At 41.4% G+C, this 24,629-nt stretch overlaps 1 protein-coding gene across 1 annotated transcript; it reads left to right on the top strand.

Moving 5' to 3' along the window:
* The first annotated feature begins 3,098 nt into the window (after positions 1-3,098).
* Positions 3,099-15,026, top strand: LOC129082548 (zinc finger protein 135-like). Its single transcript, XM_054588246.1, has 2 exons — positions 3,099-3,280; positions 11,756-15,026. The coding sequence occupies exon 2, from the start codon at positions 12,158-12,160 to the stop codon at positions 13,409-13,411; it is 1,254 nt and encodes a 417-aa protein (XP_054444221.1). The 5' UTR covers positions 3,099-3,280; positions 11,756-12,157; the 3' UTR covers positions 13,412-15,026.
* Positions 15,027-24,629: the final 9,603 nt, after the last annotated feature.

The following is a 24,629-nucleotide window of genomic DNA, read 5'->3' as shown; positions in this document are numbered from 1 at the left end:
AGGGAATTGAGCCCGACTGTGAACTGAAAGATTGCTGATTTTGATTCTTGGTAAGGGTACATGCCTGGGTAGCACGTCAGGTCCCCAGTTAGGGCATACCAGATGCAGCCAGTCGATATTTCTGTCACATGTTGGTGTTGGTCGCTCTTTCTTTCTCTCTCCCTTCCCTTCTCTCTAAAAATAAATAAAATATTTTTAAAAATTTAAAAACAATTCCAGTATATGTGCCACCAAACCATCACTGTATCCCTAAGCCTTCCAATTCTGTCTTCTATATCATACCAGACTAATTCTGGCATCTCAGCCTCATTAAGCAAAAGACTACCATTGAATCCACAGTCAACTGAAAAGGTAGACTGTTAGAGCCACCTCCTCCAGCTTCATAAGTTAACACACTACCAGACTCTCTAATACTTCACAGTTTCAATGAATTTGGTCCATTCATATATTTTATTGGTCTATTAATATATTTTGCCTTTCATGGTCAAATATCCTTAGAACCCATATCCATAGTTGCTGTCCATTTTTTGAAGAAAAAAATACTGTCAAAGAATCATAATTGTATGATGTGCCCATTATTTTTCTGGATCATGCTGAGAATTAGTATTTGTTATAGATTGTTCTGGTAAATCTTGTGAAGAATTAGCATTTCTTCCTTTTAAAATTTCTTTTTGAGATTTCATTTATTTATTTTTAGAGAGAGGGGAAGGGAGAGAGAAAGAGAGGGAGAGAAACATCAATATGTGGTTGCCTCTCACATGCCCCCCATCAGGGATCTGGCCCATAACCCAGGCATGTGTCCTGACTGGGAATCAAACCAGTGACCCTTTGGTTCACAGGCTGGTGCTCAATCCACTGAGCCACACCAGCCAGGGCAGAATTGGCACTTCTTTACGGGTGGATGCCTCACGTGGTATTAGCAAAGGAAGACTAATCTGCCCAGACACCTGGTAAGAGAGAGCCAGTCACTTAAGATTTCAAGATTGTAAATTTCTTCTGCATCTAGCTGAATGTCCTAGTTCATGATTTTGAATCCCACTTTATGAATCAGCACCCTAGTATTCACTTGAGAAAAATTGTGATACTATATTCAACTCTCATTGTAATTTTGTAAGACATTAATGTTTTGACTTTCAGCTCTATGATCCCTGAAGACATGGAAATCAGAACTTCATTTAAGACTATCATGCAACATTCTATTTTTCACACTGGGACTAAAATTTACTATTTTTTTGTTTGTTTGTTTGTTTGCAAGCAATAAGATGAACTCAGAAGAATTCTTCCCTGACCACAGTCCTTGTAGTCACACTCACTGCCCTGGTATCAAGTAATGTGGTACACTTATCACTTTGTCATAATCAGCTCCAGGTAACAGATTAACTATGATACTGTCTTGTGCCATGAGTTATTAGCACCCGAGTTTCCATTGGTTAGGTGTTCAGCTCTTTATTCAAGCCAAAGAGCATGACCAGACCAATCTCACCAAATTTTATCCTCATGCGTTTATCTACTAGTACAATTGCCAGAATCAATTCATTATCCATTAGGGTTTAATTAGGAGAAAAATTCCATAGCAATTTGTATAGAAAAAGTTTGTTAAAAATATAAACTAGAATATTGCAATATTGGGAAATTACTAATTATATGTAAAGACAACCCTAAAAACACTGGAATTATATATATATGAAACTTTAAAATGATATAACATTGCAACACAGAATTGTGGAAAAATTATGAATATGTGAATTAAAGACTTGCATACAAAAGAAATCACAGAAATCAATAATAAATCCACAAATACAAAATAAATGAGAATATGTGCCTTTTTGGATTTGTAGTTTTTGGGCAAAATTGAAGCAATACTTTTCTCCTTACGAGCATTTTGAGCTTCATGGTGTAACAGGGAATAAAAATTTTATACTACCATGACATACCATGAAATAGAATTAAAAGAAGATATACTAACAAACTTATAAAAAGAACTCAAATACTCCCAGTTTCTTTGTAAGCATATTGCAAGCGCCAGAAGTTCTAGTTTCTGCTTGTACAAGAAACGTCCTTGCCTGTGACTTCAAGTGATGCAGATCACCCAACTGCAGACATTTGACTGGCACCGATCAGTTCCAGAATGCTGACATTAAAGTTCCATATCAGGACCACCAAGGACACTGCCAGGATGTCCACAGTCTTTCTCCTGATTCCTCGTTCTCCTCGATCAATTTCCTCTTTATGAAAACCCTTGCCTTCACTGAGATATGAAGTTGAGTTTTGAGAGGAGAGTCGCGGATCTTCCCAGGTTGCAGGCACCTGAATAAAACCACTTTCCTTTACATCAGAGCTCGCCTTTGGAGTGTTGGCTTTCCAAGCAGAAGGGTTCCGTTACAGTTTTTTGCTAGTATGAAGGAGTCAGAAGTAATGTCTCCAAACAAGTGATGATAACACTCCCCAGAAACCTGCGAACACTCCCTGAAACCTAAAGTTGTCATTTCTGAGCGCCACTTAACGTGGTGCCACAACATCTTTTCATGTATTTCACATTTATTTGAATAAGTAATAGATGTACATGATTTAGTAACACTAAAACTAACCACAAGAAAAGTTTCCCTCTCACCAGTCCCCATTTGCGGGGTTTCGCCCTAGATAACTTCTGCTATTAGTTTTGTATGTAGACTTCTAGATACTTAAACAAAGATGTTTATATAAGCAAATTTTAATGCCTACTCCTATCCTCCCTTTTTGAACTAATGTACCATACTATACCATTTTATTCTCCCTCGGTTAATATATATTTTTATTTTTATGTTTTATACGACTTTATTTTAGTTTTAAGTAGTCTTTTTTAAAAAGTTAAACATTTTTAAAAATTGTTTCTGCTGTTACAGTTGTGCCCAACTATACCATTTTTATTGGCCAAGGACGGTGACGGGGAAAGTAAGGCTCCCTGCGGGAGCTGGGAAACTACATTACCCAGAAGGCACTGCGCCGAAGACGGCGGCCTTAAGCCAATGAAAGCCCAGGAGTGGGGCTTTTTCCTGTCTGAGCATCAGTTAGGCTGTGATTTCCCGGGTTTTTTAGTGGCAGACATTTTTACTTCTCTGCTCCGTTCAGCGAGAGAGACCCTCCCCAGCTGGTGTGCGCCAGACGTGCGGTCCTCGCCGCTCGGAGGCGCCTCCCAGGCAGGACGAGCCGCAGGAGGCCGGGTCGGGGCCTCCGCGTCTCGTAGCCTCCGCCCCGCCCACAGAGCCCAATGGCGGCGGCCGCGCGGAGGCTCCCTGCTTAGGTGAGTGCGCGCTCCTGGGCCCCGCGCCTCACGCCGCCGAGCCCCGCAGCCCGCGTGGGGGGCGCCCGTCACGTCCTACAGACCAGGCCCCGGCGTCCGGGACGTGAGGCGCTCGTGGGTGACACACGGTGAGACGGGGTGGGAGAGGGCGACGGGCTGAGGGGCCGACTGCGGTTTCCTGACGGAACCTCTTAACCCACCGGCGGCTGCTCCTGCCCCGGCAGGTTCCACAAACTTTCCCGCGTCCGGCAGCCTTCAGGCCCTTGACTGGCCCAGGAGAGGCGTCAAGGACACATCGCTGTGAGACTAAAGCAAGTTTTGTGCAAATAGAGAAAAAGAGGTCAGTGTGGGCGCCTCTATGAAAGAAGCAAAAACGAGGGCCTCCGAGTGGACGCGGGGCCACGGGAGCGTGAGAGAGCGAGAGCCCAGGTCTTGGGATTTTATGCGTTTCCAAGGGTGGGGGCTTTGTCTCCCAAGTTTTGTGGCGCCAATTTCTGATTCTGCCGCTGGTTGGGAGGGGTCCTTGTCGTTGCGGTTTCCGTGAGAGACGCAGGGGCTTCCTGCCTTAAACCGTTTTCCTTTGTTCCTGTCCAGAGGTAGGGGCTCTGCTACGAGGATCCGAGCGCCTCCGTCTTGTGTGGGATTTTTCCCGAACTTCTTTCAGCTGTACTGTGTACTGTCCGTTGTACCAGGTCGGTATGACATAGCTGAGACTCTTTCTGGAAGCCATTTGCTAAGTTCCCGGGTGATTTCTGAGAGATGCCTGGGGTGTGGAGCAGGAGGTGGCAGAGCGGAGCGAGTGAACCTGCGGGTGAAGCTGTGAACGAGGACGAGGTCACAGAATGGTGTGCGCCGCGAGAGGGAGCGGGAGCTCTTGGTCCTGGGTACCTGGTGTGGGGATTGAAGGGTGAATTATGAGCCCACGTTTGGCTGTACTTTGGAGGCGTGATCTGGGAGACTCAGTGGAATTGCTGGGCGGGAGGGATAGAGCCCTGCAGGTCCGGTCTGAGCATAGATGCTGCATGTCTGCTGCACATCCCATCTTTGCTTCTGTTGCTGAGGATGGTGAGAGCGTTTAATGAGACTGTGATGCGACAGCAGGCAGCACTGGCACCAAGGGCAGGTGTCGTCTCTGAACTGGGTCCTGAAGAGGGATTTGGGTCTGGGTAAGTTTTGTACGTTGTACGATTGGGGGAGCTCCGGCAGACTGTTCCGGATTTGTTTGTATTAATTCTGATATGTTGTTGTGGCCTTTGAGGATGTTGCTGTGTCTAGGACAGAATGATGCCTCCTTGTTCAGGGTCAGAGACACCTGTACCTCAATGTGGTGCTGTAGAACTTTGTTCTTATATATTCACTTGATAAGACACTCCTTGTACACTCTTCTTTGGACATGCCTGCATCGCCCCTTTCTTCAGGCTTGTAGTGTGCTGCTTCTGTCCTAAGCTCTAAGGGCCCTGACCAGATTTGCCCCCAGAGAGCAATGGACAGCAGCAGCCGCCAGTCTTGGGCTCACGGGTTTTTTTGCCTCATTTCCCCAAACTTTAATAAACTACCCCCTCCAATTTAAATCAATCAGTCAATCCATCCCACACTCACTGGTGACTTGGACTAGGCTTTGCAATTCCCTTGAGCCCTTCATTCCTCAGGGATTGCTGTGTTCTCACCTGTGAACACTGTACACTGTTTGCTTTCCCATTTTAGGTAGATCCCGGACTTGACAGGGCTGGTTTTTTTGCACTGCCCCTTCTCTCCCTGTAGCCCCATTAACTGCTGTACTGAACCCTCATAGAATAGGATTTGAGGTCAGTAGAGTTGCCAGAAGCCTAATAGATCACATTGATTAGTGAGGAAAAGCATTTTTTAAATTCCCACGATGGTGGGAGAATAAACTTAATAAGTATGGAGACTTCTTAAAGCCCTTAAAAATACTCACCCCAACATTCTTCTGCAAGGATCGCCTCAGGAAATCATACAGCCCTAGCTGGTGCGACTCAGTCAATTGAGCTCCAGCCTATGAACCAACAGGTTGCCTGTTTGATCCCTAGTCAGGGCATATGAGGTCTGTCTGGAAAAAGTCCAACCATTGGCCCTGGCTGGTGTGGCTCAGTGGATTGAGTGCTGGCCTGTGAACCAAAGCGTCACTGGTTCGATCCCCAGTCAGGGCACATGGCTGGGTTGTGGGCCAGATTCCCAGTGGGGGATGCTCAAGAGGCAACCTTCCTTCTGCTCTCTCTAAAAGTAAATAAATAAAATCTTAATTTAAAAAAAAGGAAAATGTCCAGCCATTGTTGATATAACAAGAATGGTTTGTGCAACATTGACATAACCCAGCAGCTAAGGAGAATACACTCAAATGTTCATACATGAACAATGTAGACTTCACTGTACTAATCATTGGGGACAGTAGATACCATTGAATATGCATGTGTACCGTATGGTCATCACATTCAAAATGAGTGAGTAGAACAACAAATCTTCATCAAATTTTGCATTAAGCTTGAACATTCCTCTGTAGAAACTATTCGGGTGATTCAGAAGGCAGCAGCCATGGGTAACTAGTGATTGGCAACTTCATTATGACAGTGTCCCTCTTCATGCATCACATCTAGTGCAGAATTTTCTGGTGAAACATCAGATCACCCAGGACCAGGTGACTCAGCCCCCCTACAGCCCACATTTGGCGTCCTGCAAGTTCTGGCTTTCCCAAAACTAAAATCTTTGAAAGGGAAGAGATTTCAAACAGTCCATGAGATTCAGGAAAATATGACAGGGCAGCTGATGGCCATTGGGAGAACTGTGTGAGGTCCCAAGGGGAAAGGAGGGAGAAAGGGAGGGAGAGAAACAGCATTGTGCAAGAGATACATATAACGTTGCCTCTGGTGTGCCCCCAAACTGGACCTGGCCTGAAACCCAGGCATGTGCCCTGACCAAGACCCGAACCGGCAAGCTCTCAGTGCACGGGCCGGCACTCAGCCCACGAAACCACATCAGCCAGGGCTGTACGATGTTCCTTCCTCCCTTCCTCCCTTCCTCCCTTCCTCCCTCTCTCCCTCTCTTTAAGATTTTATTTATTTATTTTTAGAGACGTGGAAGGGAAGAAGAGAAGGAGAGAAATGTCAATGTGTGGTTGCCTCTCATGCACCCCCCTACTGGGGACATGGCCGGCAACCCAGGCATGTGCCCTGACTGGAAATTGAACCAGCGACCATTTGATTCAGGGGGCAGGCACTCAGTTTACCTAGCCACACCAGCCAGGGCTGATGTTTCTTGTATCCTGTATCTTCTTCAGTATGTGTCTCTATTTTTCATATCACATGGATGTATACTTTCTCGACAGAGCCTTTCCTCCCTCCCTCCCTCCCTTCCTTCCTATATTCATCCAAGGATATGTTTATTACCTGTTACAGAGAAAAACATCCATTGTATGCCTCTAGCACATGCCCTGGCCTCGGATAAAACCTGCGACCTAGGTATTTGTTCTTCCTGTGAATCGAACCTGCAGCCTTTTGGTGCACTGGGCAACACTCCAACTAAATGAGCCACCAGCCAAAGCTGGATAAAATGCTTTGTATATATTTACTAGTTCTGTTTTCTCTAAAATATAGCCAAAGTTCAATAATTCCTTATTGCTTTTGAACGGGATCATCTTCCCATTGTTGAAAGGAATATTTAAGTTGTCTAGTACTCTTGCGTTGTGTTTTCTGCCTTCAGATATCATAGTGTTTGCTTAATGTATTGAGGTGCTCTGTGGTTTGGTGAAGAATAATTGAAACTTAATTCTCTTAATGAATTGACTCCTTTATCATTTTAGGATGACTTTTTTCTTTTGCGAAAGTGTTTGAAATTGTCTGTTTTGTCTGATTGAATTTTAGCTACTACTTGCTCTCTGGTTTTTTTACATCTCTTTCTTTTTAGCCTATTTGTGTTTATAAAGTTTTAGTGAATTTCTTGGAGGCAGAACATACTGTGTCTCATGGGGGTGTTTTGGGGTGGGCACAAGGTAAGCCCAGCCAGGCCTCAACTTATTTATATATTTTATAAATTTAAACATTTTTCAATGGTGTTAGGATTGCCTGAGGGAATGGATGGTACTGGCTGGACAGGAGCGAAGGAGGAAAAATTGGGACAACTATAATAGCATTATCAATAAAATATACTTAAAAATAATTTAAGAAAATTTTAATTACAACTGACATACATTATTTTAGTTTCATGTGTATAGCCCCGTGATAAGATATTTATTAAGTGATCATACTGATAAATCTCTCACCCATCTGAAACTATACATAGTTATTAGAATATTATTAGCTGTATTCCCTATGCTGTACTTTACATCCCCATGACTATTCTGCAACTGCCAATTTGTACTTGTTAATCCCTTCAACTTTTTCACCCATCGTGAGAATTTTTGTGTTTATTTGAGCCAAACTGATGTCAGTGGCCAATAAAGCAAGATCTCAAATGCTTTTGTGTCTTATGTTTTTCATCCCTTCAACCACTCTGTCTCTTGATTGAAGAATTTGTTGAAAGACTTACTATTGCCACTTTTTTAATTGTTTTCTGCTTCTTTTGTAGTTTGTTTTTTGTCTCATGCTTTTTTGTGTGTGTGATTTGATCCTTTTCTATATGGTATGATTCAATTCCTTTCTCTTTTGTGCATCCATTATGTAGGATTGTGTAAGCGTTTTCCATTAGACTTATGTAAAACATTTCATACTCGTATAATTTATTGTAACCTGAAAACAGCTTCAGTTGCATGCAGATATTCTACCCTTCGATTCTCTGTCATACCACTATTGTATATGTTTTGATGTGACAGTTTATTTTTTATTTTTATTTATTTTTTAGAGAGGGAGAGGGAGGGAGGAAGAGAGGGAGAGAAACATCAATGTATGGTTGCCTCTCAGGCTCCCCCTGCTGGGGACCTGGGCTAAACCCAGGCATGTGCCCTGACTGGGAATGGAACCGGTGATCCTTTGATTCACAGTCCAGTATTCAATCCACTGAGCCACACCAGCCAGGGCAGACAGTTTAAATCTTTATATTTTGTGTATCTATTAACAAATTATGGTCACCATTTGTTATTCTTAATACACTTAATTTTTATCCTATACAATAAATAAAGTACACTCCACCAATGAAGAGTTCTAGTATTGTGAACTTGATGACATTCTCAACTTTACCAGAGAGTTTTTACACTTTTCTATGTTTCTGTGTTTTTATGTCGTATGCTTTTATTTCAGGTGAAATAAATTTTTTTTATTGCCATTTCTAGTAAGTAAGGATGAATGAAAATTAACTTCTTCAGCTTTTGCCTTTCTGGGAAAGTTTCTTTTTTCTCGCTATTTCTGAGGAAGAGGTTTTCTGGTTAAAGTATTGTTGGTGTGCAGATGTTTTCTTTTAGTGTTTTGAATACATCATTTGATAGTCTCCTAGCTTGCAAGGATTCTTCAGAGAAATCTACCATTAGCCTTACCAGAAACATTGTCCTGTACATGAGGAGTGTCTAGTCTCTTTGGTCTTTTGAAATTTTCTTTGCCTTTCATTTTTGACTCTTGTTACACTGCATCTTGCTGAAAGCCTATTTGCACTGTATCTGGACAGGGACCTCTGAGGATAATGAACATGGTTATTCATATTTCTTTTTCATATTTGGAAGTCAATCTTTAGCTCATTTATTAAAAGTAAAACTTTTACTCCTTTCCTTCAGCTCCCTTTTCTGTCTCTCACTACCTCCAGGACTACCATAATATAAATATAGGTTATCTCTATGGTGTTTCAAAATTCATTTAGGCTGCCTTTCTTCTAAATTTTTTTTCTTTTACATAGATGATTTTGTATAACCTGCCTCTGAGATGAGGTCACCATTTGACTGCTCTAGTCTGCTTTTGAAACTGTTTGCACCTTTCACTTTATTCATCATATTCTTCTAATTTATAATTTATGTTTCATTCTTTATTGATTTTTATCTCTCTGAACCCCATGTGTTTATGTTTGTTCATTATATTGAGTTCCATGTGTATTTGCCTTTACCGAGGTTTTTAAAAATGATTAGTGGCATTTTTGTCTGGCAATTTGTATGCCTCCATTTATTGGAAATTCAATTTAACATTGTGATGTTCCTCTTGTGATTTTTAAAAAATATTTCTCTTTGTCTTAGTATTAATATCTGAGCATTTGATGAAACAGTTACTTTTTTGGACTTTATGGACCAATTCTGTTTAGAGAAGTGGTTCTTTTTTAAAGATTTTATTTATTATTTAGAGAGAGAGAGAGGACTGGAGGGAGAAGAGGAAGAGACAAATATCGATGTGCAAGAGAAACATTGATTGGTTGAGTGTTGCACTCTACCAACTGGGGACCTGGACCACAGCCCAGGCATGTGCCCTGATTGGGAATCCACCAGCAAACAATTGTGTATAGAGAAGTAGTTTTATCTGCATGTGGATACAATTGTGCTTAGTAGGTGGGGTATTGTGTTTTGTACTGAAGTCAAGTTTCACTTCTCATTCTTACTGCTGCCCATGAGCTGAGATCAGAGAAGTGAAGGCTGTAGACATCCTCAGTGGCCAGGGCAGTAGTTATCCCACATTTAGTGATCTCTTTTGGAGTCTTGGTGGTGACAAAGGTTGCTGGGGAAATACTGATGTTATTCTTTCATAAGTGATGTTGTGGCCAAGGGGGTTCCTCTTGATATCCATGCGGACAAACTCTACAGATTCTTTGAAGTGAAGTCTGTGGGGAGTTTGGAGACGTGATAGAGAATCCTGAAGTTCTTAGAGATAACGATTGCCATGGTTATTTATGAACAGTCCACTAGAGTCCACTGTAGAACGAGCACAGTGGCTTGGAGAATAGGTGCTCACCCTTGTCTTGTGAATCTAACCATCTTTGCTAAGCCAGTCTCTCTCGCAGTTGTTTCTATGCAGTTCTTTGTTTTATGCTCCACTTTATGGCAGTTTAGAAAAACTGGTCCCCAAGCCTTTACCCCTTTCTTCAAGGGCTGCTTTTTATCATAGATAATTGTCTAATTACTCCTGAAGGGGGTTGAATATTTGTATTTTTTATTCTGCCATCTTGCTGATGTCTCTCACATAGATCTTTTCCCTTGGTCTGTTTGTGCTGAATTCTGCGACAGTGCTGGTTATTAATCACTTCTGTTTTCTCTCATACATTTGCATCATCAGTATGCCATGTGATTGCTCTACTCAGTGAATTGGAAGAGGGACATGAGCCCAGCCATGACAGGATGGGCTCACAGGTGGTCTGGAATTGATGAATGGCACTTGGGTAGAGTTTGATGCCAGGGCTTTGTTAAAACATAATGAGAAAACTGTTCTGTTTAACTGTATTTTGTCACCATTACCAGTGGCCGCACCTTAATCTACATGTCTTTTCCAACTGTTGACACTTTGCCGTTTGTTCATTCTCATGGTTATCATTTCTACTCTGACTTCCAGCCAGGGCTAATATCTGCCTGTGTAAACTCTACAACAGGTGTCCCCAACCAGGCTGCACAGCAGGAGGTAAGCGGCACATGGGCAAGCGGAGCTTCATCTGTTTTTATAACCACTCCCCATTGCTTGCATTACCTCCTGAGCTCTGCCTCCTATATGATCAGTGGTAAATCTCTCACCCATCTGAAACTATACGTAGTTTAGTTTCTCTCATAGAAGCCCAAACCCTACTGTGAACTGTGCATGTGAGGGATCTAGGTTGTGTGCTCTATGAGAATCTAATGCCTGATGATCTGAAGTGTACCCGAGGCTGTGAAGCTAGTGCTGGGGAGCGGCTGCAGACACAGATTATGATTAGCAGAGATTGTGTATTATGGTGAGTTGTATTATTTCATTATATGTTACAATGTATTAATAGAAATAAAGTGCACAATAAATGTAATGTGCTTGAATCATCCCCAGACCATTCCCCCTGCCACCTATCTTTGTCCATGGAAAAATTGTCTTCCATGAAACCTATCCCTGGTTCCAAAAAGTTGGGGACTGTTGCTCTACACCACAACCATTTCTCTAAAGAGCCATTTTGGTGCTTTCTAACTTGGGTTAATGCCTGTTGAGCCCTGAAGTGTGTACATATTTCTATATAAACCTTGCACAGCATTTCCTCTGCTACAGTTGATTGTCATGGTTTGGGGTACATTCACATTCCTCCACACAGCCTGACATTACCAGCAGGAAGGGTTTTGCAGGCAGCCGTCAGTGGTAAAACAACTTCTAAACCTTTCTTCTCTTCCTTGTGTCCCATCCTATCCTAGTGTCCTTTGTTTCATGAAGTGCCCATTATTTACAGACGTTAGTGGCCTGGTAATACACAGTTACGAGTTTTTCAGAATCTATCTCACTTTGAAAACTGTCAACATGGAATTATGATTAGACGTGACAGATGCAAATTTGTGGTGAGACTACCCTTCCCTATTGGTCAATATGTACTTCAACAGTTTTTCTTTTTGTTCAGGTTGCTGCTGTGGAGCTGAGGATGTCAAGGGATCCATTGAACAGAATGTTCTGTAAGAGTCTCACAAGCTAAAATCCCATCAGCACTGCCTTCCCAGAGGAGCCACCCCTGTAAGAGTTGTGAGCCTGTCTTGAGAGACATTTTCTTCTTGGTTGACCAACAGGGAACACAACACAGACAGAAATTGCTGTGGTGTGGGGCATGTACAAAATAATTTTATTTCAGTGCAAAGTGTCACGAGCACCTGGAGGAGCACCGAACAAAAAATTGTTTCACAAGCACTGTGGACAGGGTCTCACTTGCAAAGACCTGCAATTTCCATTTGTCATGGAGGCCTTATACCTCTAGTTAGGCTGGAAAATACTTTGCTCAGAACTTATTGAGCAAGTGGCTATTCACACCATGCACAGGGAAAATGAAACCTCTAAGTCTGGAATGACTTTTCAAAGTACAAACTGTCACAACCCAGGAGAAGGTAAAAAAGCCGTTGGCTGTGATGACACACTTGTTGAGGATCAGGATTTTCTTACTGGAAGACAGTATTATTTGTGTTGTGAATGTGGCAAATCTTTTACCAGTAGCTCTAACCTCCATGATCATCAGAGAGTTCACACTGGAGAAAGGCCTTATGAGTGCTCAGAATGTGGGAAATCTTTTAAAAGGAAATATCACTTTCATTGTCATCAGAGAGTTCACACTGGAGAAAGGCCATATGAGTGCTCAGAATGTGGGAAGTCTTTTACCTGTAGCTCTCACCTTCATTGTCATCTGAGAGTTCACACTGGAGAAAGTCCTTATGAGTGCTCAGAATGTGGGAAGTCTTTTACCAGTAACTCTGACCTGCGTAAACATCAGAGAGTTCACACTGGAGAAAGGCCATATGACTGCGGTGAATGTGGGAAAGCTTTTACCAATAGTTCTGCCCTCCGTGATCATCAGAGAGTTCACACTGGAGAAAGGCCGTATGACTGCGGTGAGTGTGAGAAATCCTTTACCAATAGGTCTGCTCTCCATTGTCATCAGAGAGTTCACAATGGACAAAGGCCTTACGAGTGCCGTGAATGTGGGAAATCTTATACTAGTAGCTCTGCTCTCCGTTATCATCAGACAGTTCATACTGGGGAAAGGCCTTATGAGTGCAGTGAATGTGGAAAATCTTTTACCAGTAGGTCAGATCTCCGTAAACATCACAGAGTCCACACTAAAGCAAAGCCATATGAGTGCATTGAATGTGGGAAATCTTTTACCAGTAGCTCTGACCTCCGTAAACATCATAGAGTTCACACTAAAGCAAGGCCTTATGAGTGTGGTGAATGTGGAAAATCTTTTACTAGCAGTTCTGACCTATGTAAACATCACAGAGTTCATACTGGAGAAAGGCCTTATGAGTGTGGTGAATGTGGAAAAGCTTTTACCAGTAGTTCTGCCCTCTGTAAACATCACAGAGTTCACACTGGAGAAAGGCCTTATGAGTGCAGTGAATGTGGGAAATCTTTTAAGAGGAAATATGACTTTCATTGTCATCAGAGACTTCACACTGGAGAAAGGCCTTATGAGTGCAGCGAATGTGGGAAATGCTTTATAAAACGCTCCAGCCTTATTCAACACCATCGAGTTCATTCTGGAGAAAAGTCTTATGAGTGTGGCAAATGTTGAAAATCTTTGAGCCGAAGCGCTAACCTCGTTTAGCACCACAGAGTTCACACTGGAGAATGATTGTAGTGAATGTGGGGAACCTTTTACCAGTAGAAGTAATCTCTGTTATCATCAAAGTTTTTACACTGGAGAACAACCATATGATTGCAGTGAATGTGGATATCTTAGACACTAGCCATAGTCTTTGTTACCATCAGAGATTTCACACTGGACAAAGGCCTTAAAAGTGCAGCAAATATGAGAAATTCTTTTTCATTAGCAGTGATGTTTACAATCAGAGAGCTCCCACAGGAGAAGGGCGGTATGAGTGCAGTGAATGTGGGAAGATTTTTATCAGAAACTTTGACCTTCGTTGTCATTAGATGACTTACAATAAAGATTTTTAGAACTTTTTTTTTTTTTTTTTTAATTTTCACCTGTGGACAGGTTTATTGATTTTAGAGAGAGAGAAGGGAGAAAGAGGGGGGAAAACGTGAGAAAGAAACAACAACTGGTTTTGTGTTGTATGTGCCTTGATTGGGAATCAAACCCACAGCCCAGGTATGTGCCGTGCCTGGAATTGGACTCGCAACTTTTTGGTGCACTGAACAATGCTCCAACTTACTGAGTTGTCCTGCCATTGCTGGAGGAAGTACTTTGGAGTGTAGAGATGTGCAAATTTGAATCAGAAACTGACCTTCATTCTCATCAGAGAGTTCATATTGGAGAAAGGCCTTATGAGTACAGTGAATGTGGGAAACATTTTGCCCAAAATGCTAGCCCATCTTTGTACATGATAGTTCACATTGGCAGAATTTCTTAGATATATATGAAATGTACTATTTCCTTATTTAGTGTTAACAACACTGAAGGAAACTGATTAGGGTAAACCATGATTGCTACAGAATCTTTGGCCTAATAGGGATTGGAGGAGACTGCAGCCAGCTAGCTGGAATGTACCTTTTCTGAATGTGCATCCAGAAATGTTACTGGGAAAAAGACTGCAGGATCAGTGTGTTCATGAATCTGATGATCTCCAGGCATGTTTATCTTCTGTGGCCAAAGTAACTGTCAGTTAAAATTATCAAGAGGTTTTGTGGATTTCTGTAGCCTTTTATGTATTCACCTAAAGACCATTGATGTCCAGGTAGGGAAACAAAGATAAAGAAAAGGGGTATGTATAAGAAAAATTAAAAATAACTTTATAAAGTACTACCTATAGAGTAGGTATGTGGCTTTACTGATAGTGTTCTTATTGATTTGAATCAGTTATTTATTGTTTGGTGTATTTGATATCACTGAGAAAAAGTGACTTCTGGAGGATGTGATGTCATGGATTGAATGTAAAGTTGCCAAACCTATTTTCCAAAAAGTGTTGGAATACAGATTTTTCAAATTTTGAACCATTCCTTAAAAGTTTTTATAAGTAAACCACATATTTCAAATCTCTCCCTGCACCTCAAATCTCTCTAAGTAACCATTGATTTGCATTCCGTTTTCATGGACAACTTTGCATTTAATAGAGTTTATATGATGGGAATCAAAGTAGTTTTTCTACTTTTATTTATGTTATGTAAATACTTGAGTTTTAGTAATGATATATTTGTAGTTGATCTTCTTTGTTTAGAATTATCCCTGTCTTTGAACATGTCACCCTTATTTATTCATTTGTTCATGGGCATTGAGTTATTTGTACACTCAGATTAGTGAAAATAAAGCTGGTAGAAACATTTGTATATAATCATCTAATGGATATATGTTTTGTTTATCTTTGTCAATGATCATAATGCAGCCTCTTAGTTGGAGTGTAGGTGAATGTTAACTGAAAGAATTTAGCAAGTTGTGCCCTGGCTGGTGTAACTTGGTTTGTTGGAACCCTGTCTCCTAACTGAAGGGGTGTGAAATAGCTAAGTTGCCATTTTTAGCCTGGTCATATAGCTAAGTTGCAAATTTGATGCCTGGTTCAGGTGCATACTGAAGGCAACCAATTGATGTTTCTCTTTCATACCCTTTTTTCACTTTCTCTTTAAAAGCAATCGAAAAAATGTCTATGGGTGAGGATTTAAAAGAAAATTAGCAAGTTGTGATCTAAAGTGATTGTACTTATTTGCATTCTTTGAGTAATGTGTGAGGGATTCATTTCTTCCACATTCTAGAGATAGAATACTTGCTTTGGTTGGTTATTTATCTATTAAAATCCTTACCTGTGTATATGTGTACTGATTTTAGAGACAGGAAGAGGGAAGGAGAGACATAGATGAGAGAGTAACATCAGTTGATTGTTTTCCCCACATGCCGCAGCCAGAGATCAAACTCAAGAATTGAACCCATAACGTTTTGGAGTATGGGATGATTCCCTAACCAACTGAGCCATCCAACCAGGTCCGGTCAATCATTATGTATTTAAACTTTCTAAAACTGTCTTGCTATCTCACTGTCCTTTTTTTTTTTTTTTTAAGATTTTATTTATTTTTAGAGAAAGGGGAAGGGAGGAAGAGAGGGAGAGAAACATCAGTGTGTGGTTGCCTCTCACGCATCCCCTAGTGGGGACCTGGCCCGCAACCCAGGCATGTGTACTAACTGGAAATCGAACTGGCAACCCTTTGGTTCACAAACTGGCACTCAGTCCACTGAGCCATAGCAGCTAGGGCCCCTTTTTTTCTTTTTAAAAAAAATTTGCTGAGTTTTAGAGACAGAAAGAGAAACATCAGTTTGCTGTACTCATTTATGCATTATGGTTGATATGGTCGATGCTCATATGTGCTCTAACGAGGGATTGAACCCACAACCTTGGTGTATTGGGATGATGTTCAAACCAACTGAGTCTTTCCTTAGTTGTGTACTTGATATCTCTGCATGTTTGGTAAAATGCCTGAGCATGTGTTTGGCTATGAATTTTGACAGTTTTTTTAAAAGAAAAGGACAGCAAAACAAAAAAAAAAAATGCATGTTGAAATTCACTCAATTTGTGCCTTTTTTGCTTTGTGGAATAAATATTTTTCATATTGCAATGATGTATTCTAATATTTTTCACATTTTTAATAGTATGCAGAATGCAATGGGCATTTTCAGTTTTTATTTTCACTATTAATATTCTCCATCACTTTAAGAAGTCTAGTCATTTAATAATACAATAACCCTTTCCTTGCAGTTTTCTCCCATTTTTCTGGTCTGCATCATGGGAGTTTTTGGATTAGAACAGAACTCTCAGGGAAACCAGATGGCATCAGGATGGGCTGGGTGTTTTTCAGCTCCAAAGCCCATTGCAGAGGGAAGTAAGAGGGCAATGATCAGACTTCCCCTGCTCAGGGTCTGGCACCCTGGATTTGAATCCCAGGTTCCAGAGTATCATTGAGACTCACTGGGAAACGAACACTGGTCTGGACCTCAGCGCGTGTGCGTGCGTGTGTGCGTGTGTGTAAAATGAGTTAAAATATATCTCCATCACTTAGCTGTTGGAGGAGGTCAAGAGCTAAAGTGACCATTTGCTGTGCAGACATTTTTGGGCACCTGGGCTGAAAACAAGTGAGGTTTTTAAGAACCCATTGACCCACTATTAAGAGAGGCAGGTGCTGTAGGCACTGAGGTCTCAGTGTAGTGTTCCCATCCAGGAATCTCCAGGTGATTTGGTATAGCTCCCTGAATGTCAGTTGGCTCAATGTGACAAGCAGGTGATGATGGCACTTACCTTGGCCTCCAGGGGTCAATAAAAGGAACAAGCTGAGGACTTACAGGTGCCAGGATTCCAGGGTTAGCTTGTTGAGCATTTTCTCTCTTTCATTCCCACAACAACCTGGGAAGCGAAAACTAATACTGAAGTGCTGAGAAAATCCAGGATTAGAGAAATGAAGTAGGTTCTCCACGTGTGCACAACAGATAAGTGTCAGATGTAAGAAGTTGATTTCCAACCCAGAATCCTGGCTCCAGAGATCGGGACAGTACCAGTGCTTGTGAAACCCTCCCTGGGGCAGGTACACTGTGAGAACCAGGGAGGGTCAGCTGAAACTGCTGTTCTCATTGTTACAATTACGATTTTTCCCCCCATTCCCCTGACATCTCAGAGCACTTACCCTTTGCCCCTTAGTGTTTACTAGAACGCCATCAATCTTCAACTCTGTTGGTTTTCCCAGGGGCACTTTTTTTTAGTCGGAGCACAATTTGTCTGCCTCACCTTTGAGCTCACCACAAAAATTGAGACTCAGGAGACCATAGTAATTTGGACCTGGGTCTCTGCACCTTCATTCACATTTTGGGTCACAGGATGTAATCCCATTTACTGTAGTGAATTTAATGTCTCAATTCAACTCTTTGGTGTCCACACATGGCACTGACATTCACACTGCAAAGAGTGGACAACTGCGTGTAAATTTGGGGACCTTATATTCAGAAATGATGCTGGAGACCTGTAAAATCCTGGTTTCATTGGGTGACTTATCCATGCAAGGGACCCACTGCTCGCTTGTCTCTGTCCTCTATGTCCAGAGTGGCTGCATGATGCACTTGTGCACAGTGTCTTCCCTTCAGCCATGACTATTCTCGGGAAAGTTATTTCCAGACTCTGTATCAGCACCAAAGATCTTTAGGTTTGAACATAGATTTTTCTAAACACAAACTCTCACCCTAATAGCTGGTATACTCTGGCCACTACTGAGATTTTTACTCAAGACTCCAGTACACAAGTATGTGCTATAGGATACAATCTATATTAAAAAAAAATTGTAAGCCCTCTCCGGGTAGCTCACCTGGTTAGTGTCATCCTGATAGGCCAAGGTAGTGAGTTTGACCCCAAGTCAGGGCCATATAAGAAGCAACTGATGAATGCATAAATAAGTGGAACAACAAATTGATGTTTGTCTCTCTCTCAAATCAATAAGTAAAAAATAAAAATTTAACTGTGGGTCATTTTAAGGAAAATAATAACCGTGGTGACAACTTTGGTCCCCTAAGTACAGACGAGATGCCAGGTTAGTCAGGCACAGTTCAAACACCACTCATTGAATTCTAACATCATCCTTATTTTTGAAACTTTAGTTGTCTTTAATTGAATTCATTGGGGGTGACATTGGATAATAAAATTTTATGTTTTAGGTATACAGTTCTATAATACATCAGTTGTGTGTTGCATGTTCATCACCTCGTCTCTTCATTGCCACTTTTCCTGCCTCCCCTCTTCTCTCAACCTCTACCCCACATGCCCTGTGGTAATCACTATGTCACCCTTATTCTTTAGCTTTTGGATTCTTTATGTGTTTGATTTTTTTGCTATTTTGCATTTTACAATATTTTTTGGCATGCAACAGAAAGTTTTAACACCCTCCTTCACCAAATATGTTAGTAATCCCTGGCTGGTTAGCTCAGTTGATTACAACATTGCCAAGGTTGCAGGTTTGATCCCCAGTCAGGGCACATATAAGAATCAAGCAATGAAATGTATAAATAAATGGGACAAAACATTGATGTCTCTCCCCTTTAAATCATTAAATTAAAAAAAATATGTTAATAAAACTCCAGATTTCATTTGTAACTTATGCTCTGCATAGGTCCAAAATGCATATCAAACAAGAGTTATAAAAATACTAAAGATCAATTAAAAAAATGAAACAGCCCTGGCTGGTGTGGCTAGTGGATTGAGTGCTGGCCTGTGAACCAAAGGGTTGCTGGTTCAGTTCCCAGTCAGGGCACATGCCTGGGTTGCAGGCCAGGTCCCCAAGAAGGGGTGCACAAGAGGCAACCACACATTGATATTTCTCTCCCCCTTTCTCTAGAAATAAAATCTTTTTTAAAAAATTTAAAAAATAATGACAGCCTTTTAAAATTATTTTTGTGAAATTTACTTCAGCCAAACAGAACATACCTAAGATAAAAATCTCAAAAGACAGAAAAATGCCACGTACGTGTGTGTGGGTGTGTGTGTTCTAATGGAGAGTAATCTTTCAGAATGAACATGGAGAGTTTCAGTGTGTTTGCTCAGCAATGAGAGCAAGAATGCACCACACAGTTTGTGGAGGAAACCTGGAGGGGAAATACTAGGCAGCCCTAAGGCAAGTGGATGAGCTGGCACCATGGCTCACAGACCCTCAGAATATATATCATCTGCTTCTCTGTCACTATTTGTGTTCCAACTTCAAAAAATAGTTGTTTTCCACATAAAGTTTCTTACTGAATTTTCTGTGATAAGGGTCTATTTTACACGTCTTTAAGAATAAGACATACCTGGGAAAAGTGGTTACATACCAAATTTGCATTTCGTGCCGGGATGGTGGCAAGGTTGGCATTTGTGAAGGTTTGAAAAGTGGGTATCTGTTTTTGAGATGAAAATCTTGGATCCCAGGATTCCTCAGTTTTACCGGAAAATCATATTTCACATAGTGACAGTGTCTGCATGGGAACTGCATATTTTTCCTGGAAAAGAATTATGGTTAAGTAAACTACAGAAGGGTTTTAATGTTGATTAATGGAGTAATACAATGAGGATTACAGAGATTGCTACAAGAGAAAAGACTTGAAGACAGAACAGGTACGTCTCAACAATGACAAAGGACCTTGAGATCTAACAGGTTATAGATTGTTTATTTTTTGACTTTAGAAAGAGAAAATGGGGGGTGGGAGGGAGGAGAGAGAAATCAATTTGTTCTACTCATTTATGAAGTCATTGGTTGATTCTTGCAGATGCCTGACCAGAGATTGAACCCACAACCTTGGCATATTGGGGGGATGATGCTGTAATCTACTGAGCTGTCTGGCCTGGGCTGAGAGATTAATTTTAACTATGGATTTTGTCAGATGGGTGCAAGATTTATCAGAATAATCACTTAGTAAGTTATATAATGTCTAGTCACTGGAGTATACACCAAAAACTAATATTTGGTTGCCAAAAGTTCGTTTGTTTTCTTTCCATAAGATGGCTCTAGTAGTGCTTAATTGTCTTTAATTTCATTAAAAACAATTTTATTAGATTGTATTGTTACAGCTATCATATCAGCATGCATTTCAAAAATAACAAAATTGGTGAATTTTTGTGTAGCCACTTCAGTATTGAAGATGGAAGAAAATAAGCAACATTTTTGGTATATTATGCTTTATTATTTCATGAAAGATAATAATAAAACTGAAACAAACATATTTGTTCAGTGTATGGAGAAGGTGCTGTGACTGATGAAACGTGTCAAAAGTGGTTTGTGAAGTTTTGTGCTTGAGATTTCACACTGGATGATGCTCCACGGTCGGGGTAGAGCAGTTGAAATTGAAAGTGATCAAATCAGGACATTAACTGAGAACAATAAATGTTATTACCACATGGGAGATAGTTGACCTACTCAAAATATCCAAATATCTAAGTAAAGTTATGGTGAAAATGAAAATGTGTCTTATTTTACAGAAAAACTAAATGGTCTTTTTTGGCCAACCCAATATATACTTTATCTGTTCTTTTTTTAAATTATAGTTTACATTCAATATTATATTACTGTCAGGTATACAGCATAGTGGTTGGATAGTCATATACTTTATAAACCAATCCCCTCAATATTTCAAGGACCCGCACCCCCGCTCCAGCACTGTACATTCCTGGAGCCTTCTGCCATGAGTACCTGTGAAAAATAAATGGAGCTTCTCAGAACCCCATGATCTGCAACCACACAAACCCCACCATGTGGAAGAGGTGGCTTCACGGCACTGAAGTCTGAAAATGCATTTCCCACCTGGGCGTTTGTGAGTGACTAAATCTCTCCAAAACTCACTTCACTGGCTCATGCAGAATTAATGAAGTCACTAACCATGGCCCCTGTGAGGATCAACTGAGGTAAAGAAAAACACTAAAAAAATACTGCTACTAGTATTCCAGGGTTTTTAAAATTGTTTTAATTTTTTTTAAGTTTTTAAAAAAGATTTTATTTGTTTTCAGAGAAAGGGGAAGGGAGAGAGAAAAACATCAATGTGTGGTTGCCTTTTTGAGTGCCTCCAGTTGGGGACCTGGCCTGCAACCCAGGCATGAGCGCTGACTGGGTATTGAACTGGCGACCCTTTGGTTTGCAGGCCAGCACTCAATCCACTGAGCCATACCAGCCAGGGCTAAATTATTAAATAGGAAACAACTTCTTACAAAAACTACTATTTTTAAACATTTTTAAAAGATCTTATTTTTAGAGAGGGGAAGGGAGAGAGAGAGATGTTAATTTGTCCCACTTATTATGCATTAATAGGTTGATTCTTACAGATGCCCTGACTAGGTATTGAACCCACAACCTTGTGTGTCGGATAGATGATCTCACCAACTGAGCTACCTTCATGTGATGTAAAAGAACCTAAACATGGGTCAACTTTCATTATAGATATGTACTTCATTTTTCTAAATATAATCCCTAAATATGTTTCTACTCTCATTGTAACAGAACCACTGTGGGTTCTATTCCTTTGGGTTCTATTGCCTGACACCAAAGAAACCCATGACTCAATGTCAGTCTTCTGAAAAGGAAGGGAATTATTTAAAAACGATACAGTTTAAGAATAATGGAAGAATTGTGTCATTAAATCACTCCCTCTTAGAAACAAAAAAGCACCCACAAACACACCTCTTGCCTCCAAGCCAGTCAGGAGTACTGTGTCTCGGGAAGTTCAGTAGAAGTCTGTAGCTTAGCTGGGCTGATTCCGGTCTGTATTCCAGCTTCTTCCAGTTGTCCCTGTTTGACTAGGTGCCTACTCTTAATCCAAACTGCAAGGCACTTCCTCATGGTGGATGGGCAAGGACCTTTTGCATCCTTGCAAACCGTGTGGGCCAAGACCCTGCTCAGCTATTACATGGTCAAGAGTCTTCTTCCCAAGCGAATGGCAGTCCCACACTTTCGTTTAAATCCCAGCATGAATCTTCCCCTTTAACCCCATTTCTGACTCTTCCCACAGACTTACTTCTGCCTTTTCCTGTATTTCCTGCTTTTCTGGCTGCTGCTGTTAGCCCAGGAAGGCATGGCCCATGACATAGGAGCCGCCTCCAAGCAGGCACAGCAAGCCCCTCCAGCTGCGTTATACGGTAGAGTCACACCCATCTCCCTGGCTTAGAGTGGGGGCAGGCACAGCTACTTAACATTACTGAAACACTTGCCAATTTCTGTGGATATTGAAAACTGTTGATGGCCCTGCTCCACTTCGCCTTCCCCCAGCCGTGTTAGTGGGAGTTTTTCTGTTTTGGGACCCCGATATTCCCTGTTGCATTATCACATGGAAATCTCATACTTATTATCTCACCTATAAGTATGTGACTCACAAGTTCTGTTATGATAATTAAAATCCCATTTACACACTAATGTCAATTCTCCCAATTTTTCAATAATTAATTTTCCTTAATTTGTATTTAAATTACAGAGGAATATACTTCCATATATGTTGTATTATGCATCTTTTTTTATTTTCAAAGGTTTGTCCTACCTCCTTTGAGATATTCGTCATATGTATGATGGGGTAACTAGGTTACTTGCCTGGTAAAATTTCCCGTGTTCTCCATGTGGGCATATTCTCTTTATTGTGATGTGATTTATTGAGCTTCAGAAATAATGCTCTTGCATCAACAGGAAGGTAAGACCCTCCACCTGCAAAAAATTGCATGCAACACTACACGGAGGTCTAGATAAAAGTTTGCATTTTTTACTCAATTGAGTATTTTTAAATTAAGGCATATATTGTTGTTTACATAGTTGACAAGGCAGGAGATAGGAAGGAGGAAACTCCAGAGGTGCCCCAGGGCTAAGATAAAGAACAACCATAACGGCCTGAGAGCGGAGACCCTGTTCTAAGACTAGTAGTTCCTGGTTTTTGGAAAAGCATTGAATCCTAGTGAATCAGGCATGCACCTGCGCAGAAGATGCTACCTGACCCCTGCTTCATTATAATATCATTGTAACAAATTAGCATTGTGGGGCCCTCTTTCCGGTAACCAATCAAGGAAATCATGGGAGACCACGTGCGCAGTAACTTTAAAATAATATAACTACTTGTACATGCGCAATAAAAGCCCACCCAAACTAGCAAGGAGGGTCCCACCCTAACAGAATAAGAGCCCTCTCTCTAGCCCCTGAGATCAGGGCTGTTAGGCTCTGCTCGGCTCTGCTCCCATGTTCTGTGTGGCTTAATAAATCTGCTTTCTCTCGCTTTCTGATATAAACTCTGTGTGTTCGATTCAATTTTTTGTCCACGATCACCAAGAACCTGGTTACCTGTGCCCACCTGTGAGACAGTGATATTGCACATTTAATAGACTATATCATGCACGAAGAAACCAACAAATTAATGTGAATAGCTTTGTTGGCATATTCAGTTTTTAGTTTGGAACTTAACATACAATTTCTGGGCTGAATTCCTGTAATTGCATGTCTTTGATGTCTTCAACATGTACTCCATTGTTTGCAAAAAGCATATAATTTCAGTCAGAGGCATTCGATCGAATCAGTGTGAACTCTAGTCATATAGCTGCTCAGACAGAGCTAAGACTTCTCGCTGCATCAGGCACAGATGCGCTTAAGTATTAGACTATGTTTTATTACATTAGCTTTGCATTGTGCGTCCAACTGAAGCAGGGTAGGTAGCATTAGGGACTTGCTCAACTTCCCTCAATCACGTTCTACTTGAAGGAGCCACATACCAGATGGTTTGCATCAAGAAGAGACAGGATGCTTGGAGGTCAGAAAAAGGAGATCCTTAAGAAAGATATGCAAAACTAGCAGCTTAAAAATTAAAATAAAACAAAATAAAATAAAGGCCTTGCAGGCACACCAGAGACTATCTCGCCCAAGAAGTGGTGCCCGTTGCGGGGCTATAGAGCGCATTTAGTATTCTCAATATATTCTTGGGGTCCACAGATCCACTCCTAGAGTTACCTGGCGAAACACAGGCCCCCAGTCGTGGAGTGTAAGAACTACAGTACCCAGAAGGCAGACGGGGAATACCGGGACAGTGAGCCAAAGAACGCTCGCTAAAGGCATTTCCGTTTGGTCACGAGAGTAGGGCGGGACTTCCGTCAGCCGTGGCGGGCATTTCCTCTACTCCCGGTTTCTGTTATAGCGGAGTCAGGATCTTGGATCTTAAGATCAAATGGAAAAGGTGGGAAAGTAATGGTCCCCGCAGCATGTGTGATGCCAGGTGATGCTGCCAGGGAGCGAGGCGCCAGGGCCCAGGCAGGAGCCCCCCGTACCAGGGACCCCTTCCGTGCCCGCCGCTCCGGCCCCGCTCCGCCCACCGAGTCCGATGGCGG

The sequence above is a fragment of the Pteronotus mesoamericanus genome, unplaced genomic scaffold, assembly GCF_021234165.1.
Source record: "Pteronotus mesoamericanus isolate MK-2021 breed Mesoamerican mustached bat unplaced genomic scaffold, CSHL_Meso_final scaffold_128, whole genome shotgun sequence".
Lineage (NCBI taxonomy): Eukaryota > Metazoa > Chordata > Mammalia > Chiroptera > Mormoopidae > Pteronotus > Pteronotus mesoamericanus.
Note: the sequence above shows the minus strand (reverse complement) of the source record. Positions and strands in the feature narration are given on the sequence as shown.

Coding starts and splice junctions, on each gene's coding strand:
- LOC129082548 (XM_054588246.1), top strand. CDS start 12,158: ATGCACAGGGAAAATGAAACCTCTAAGTCTGGAATGACTTTTCAAAGT.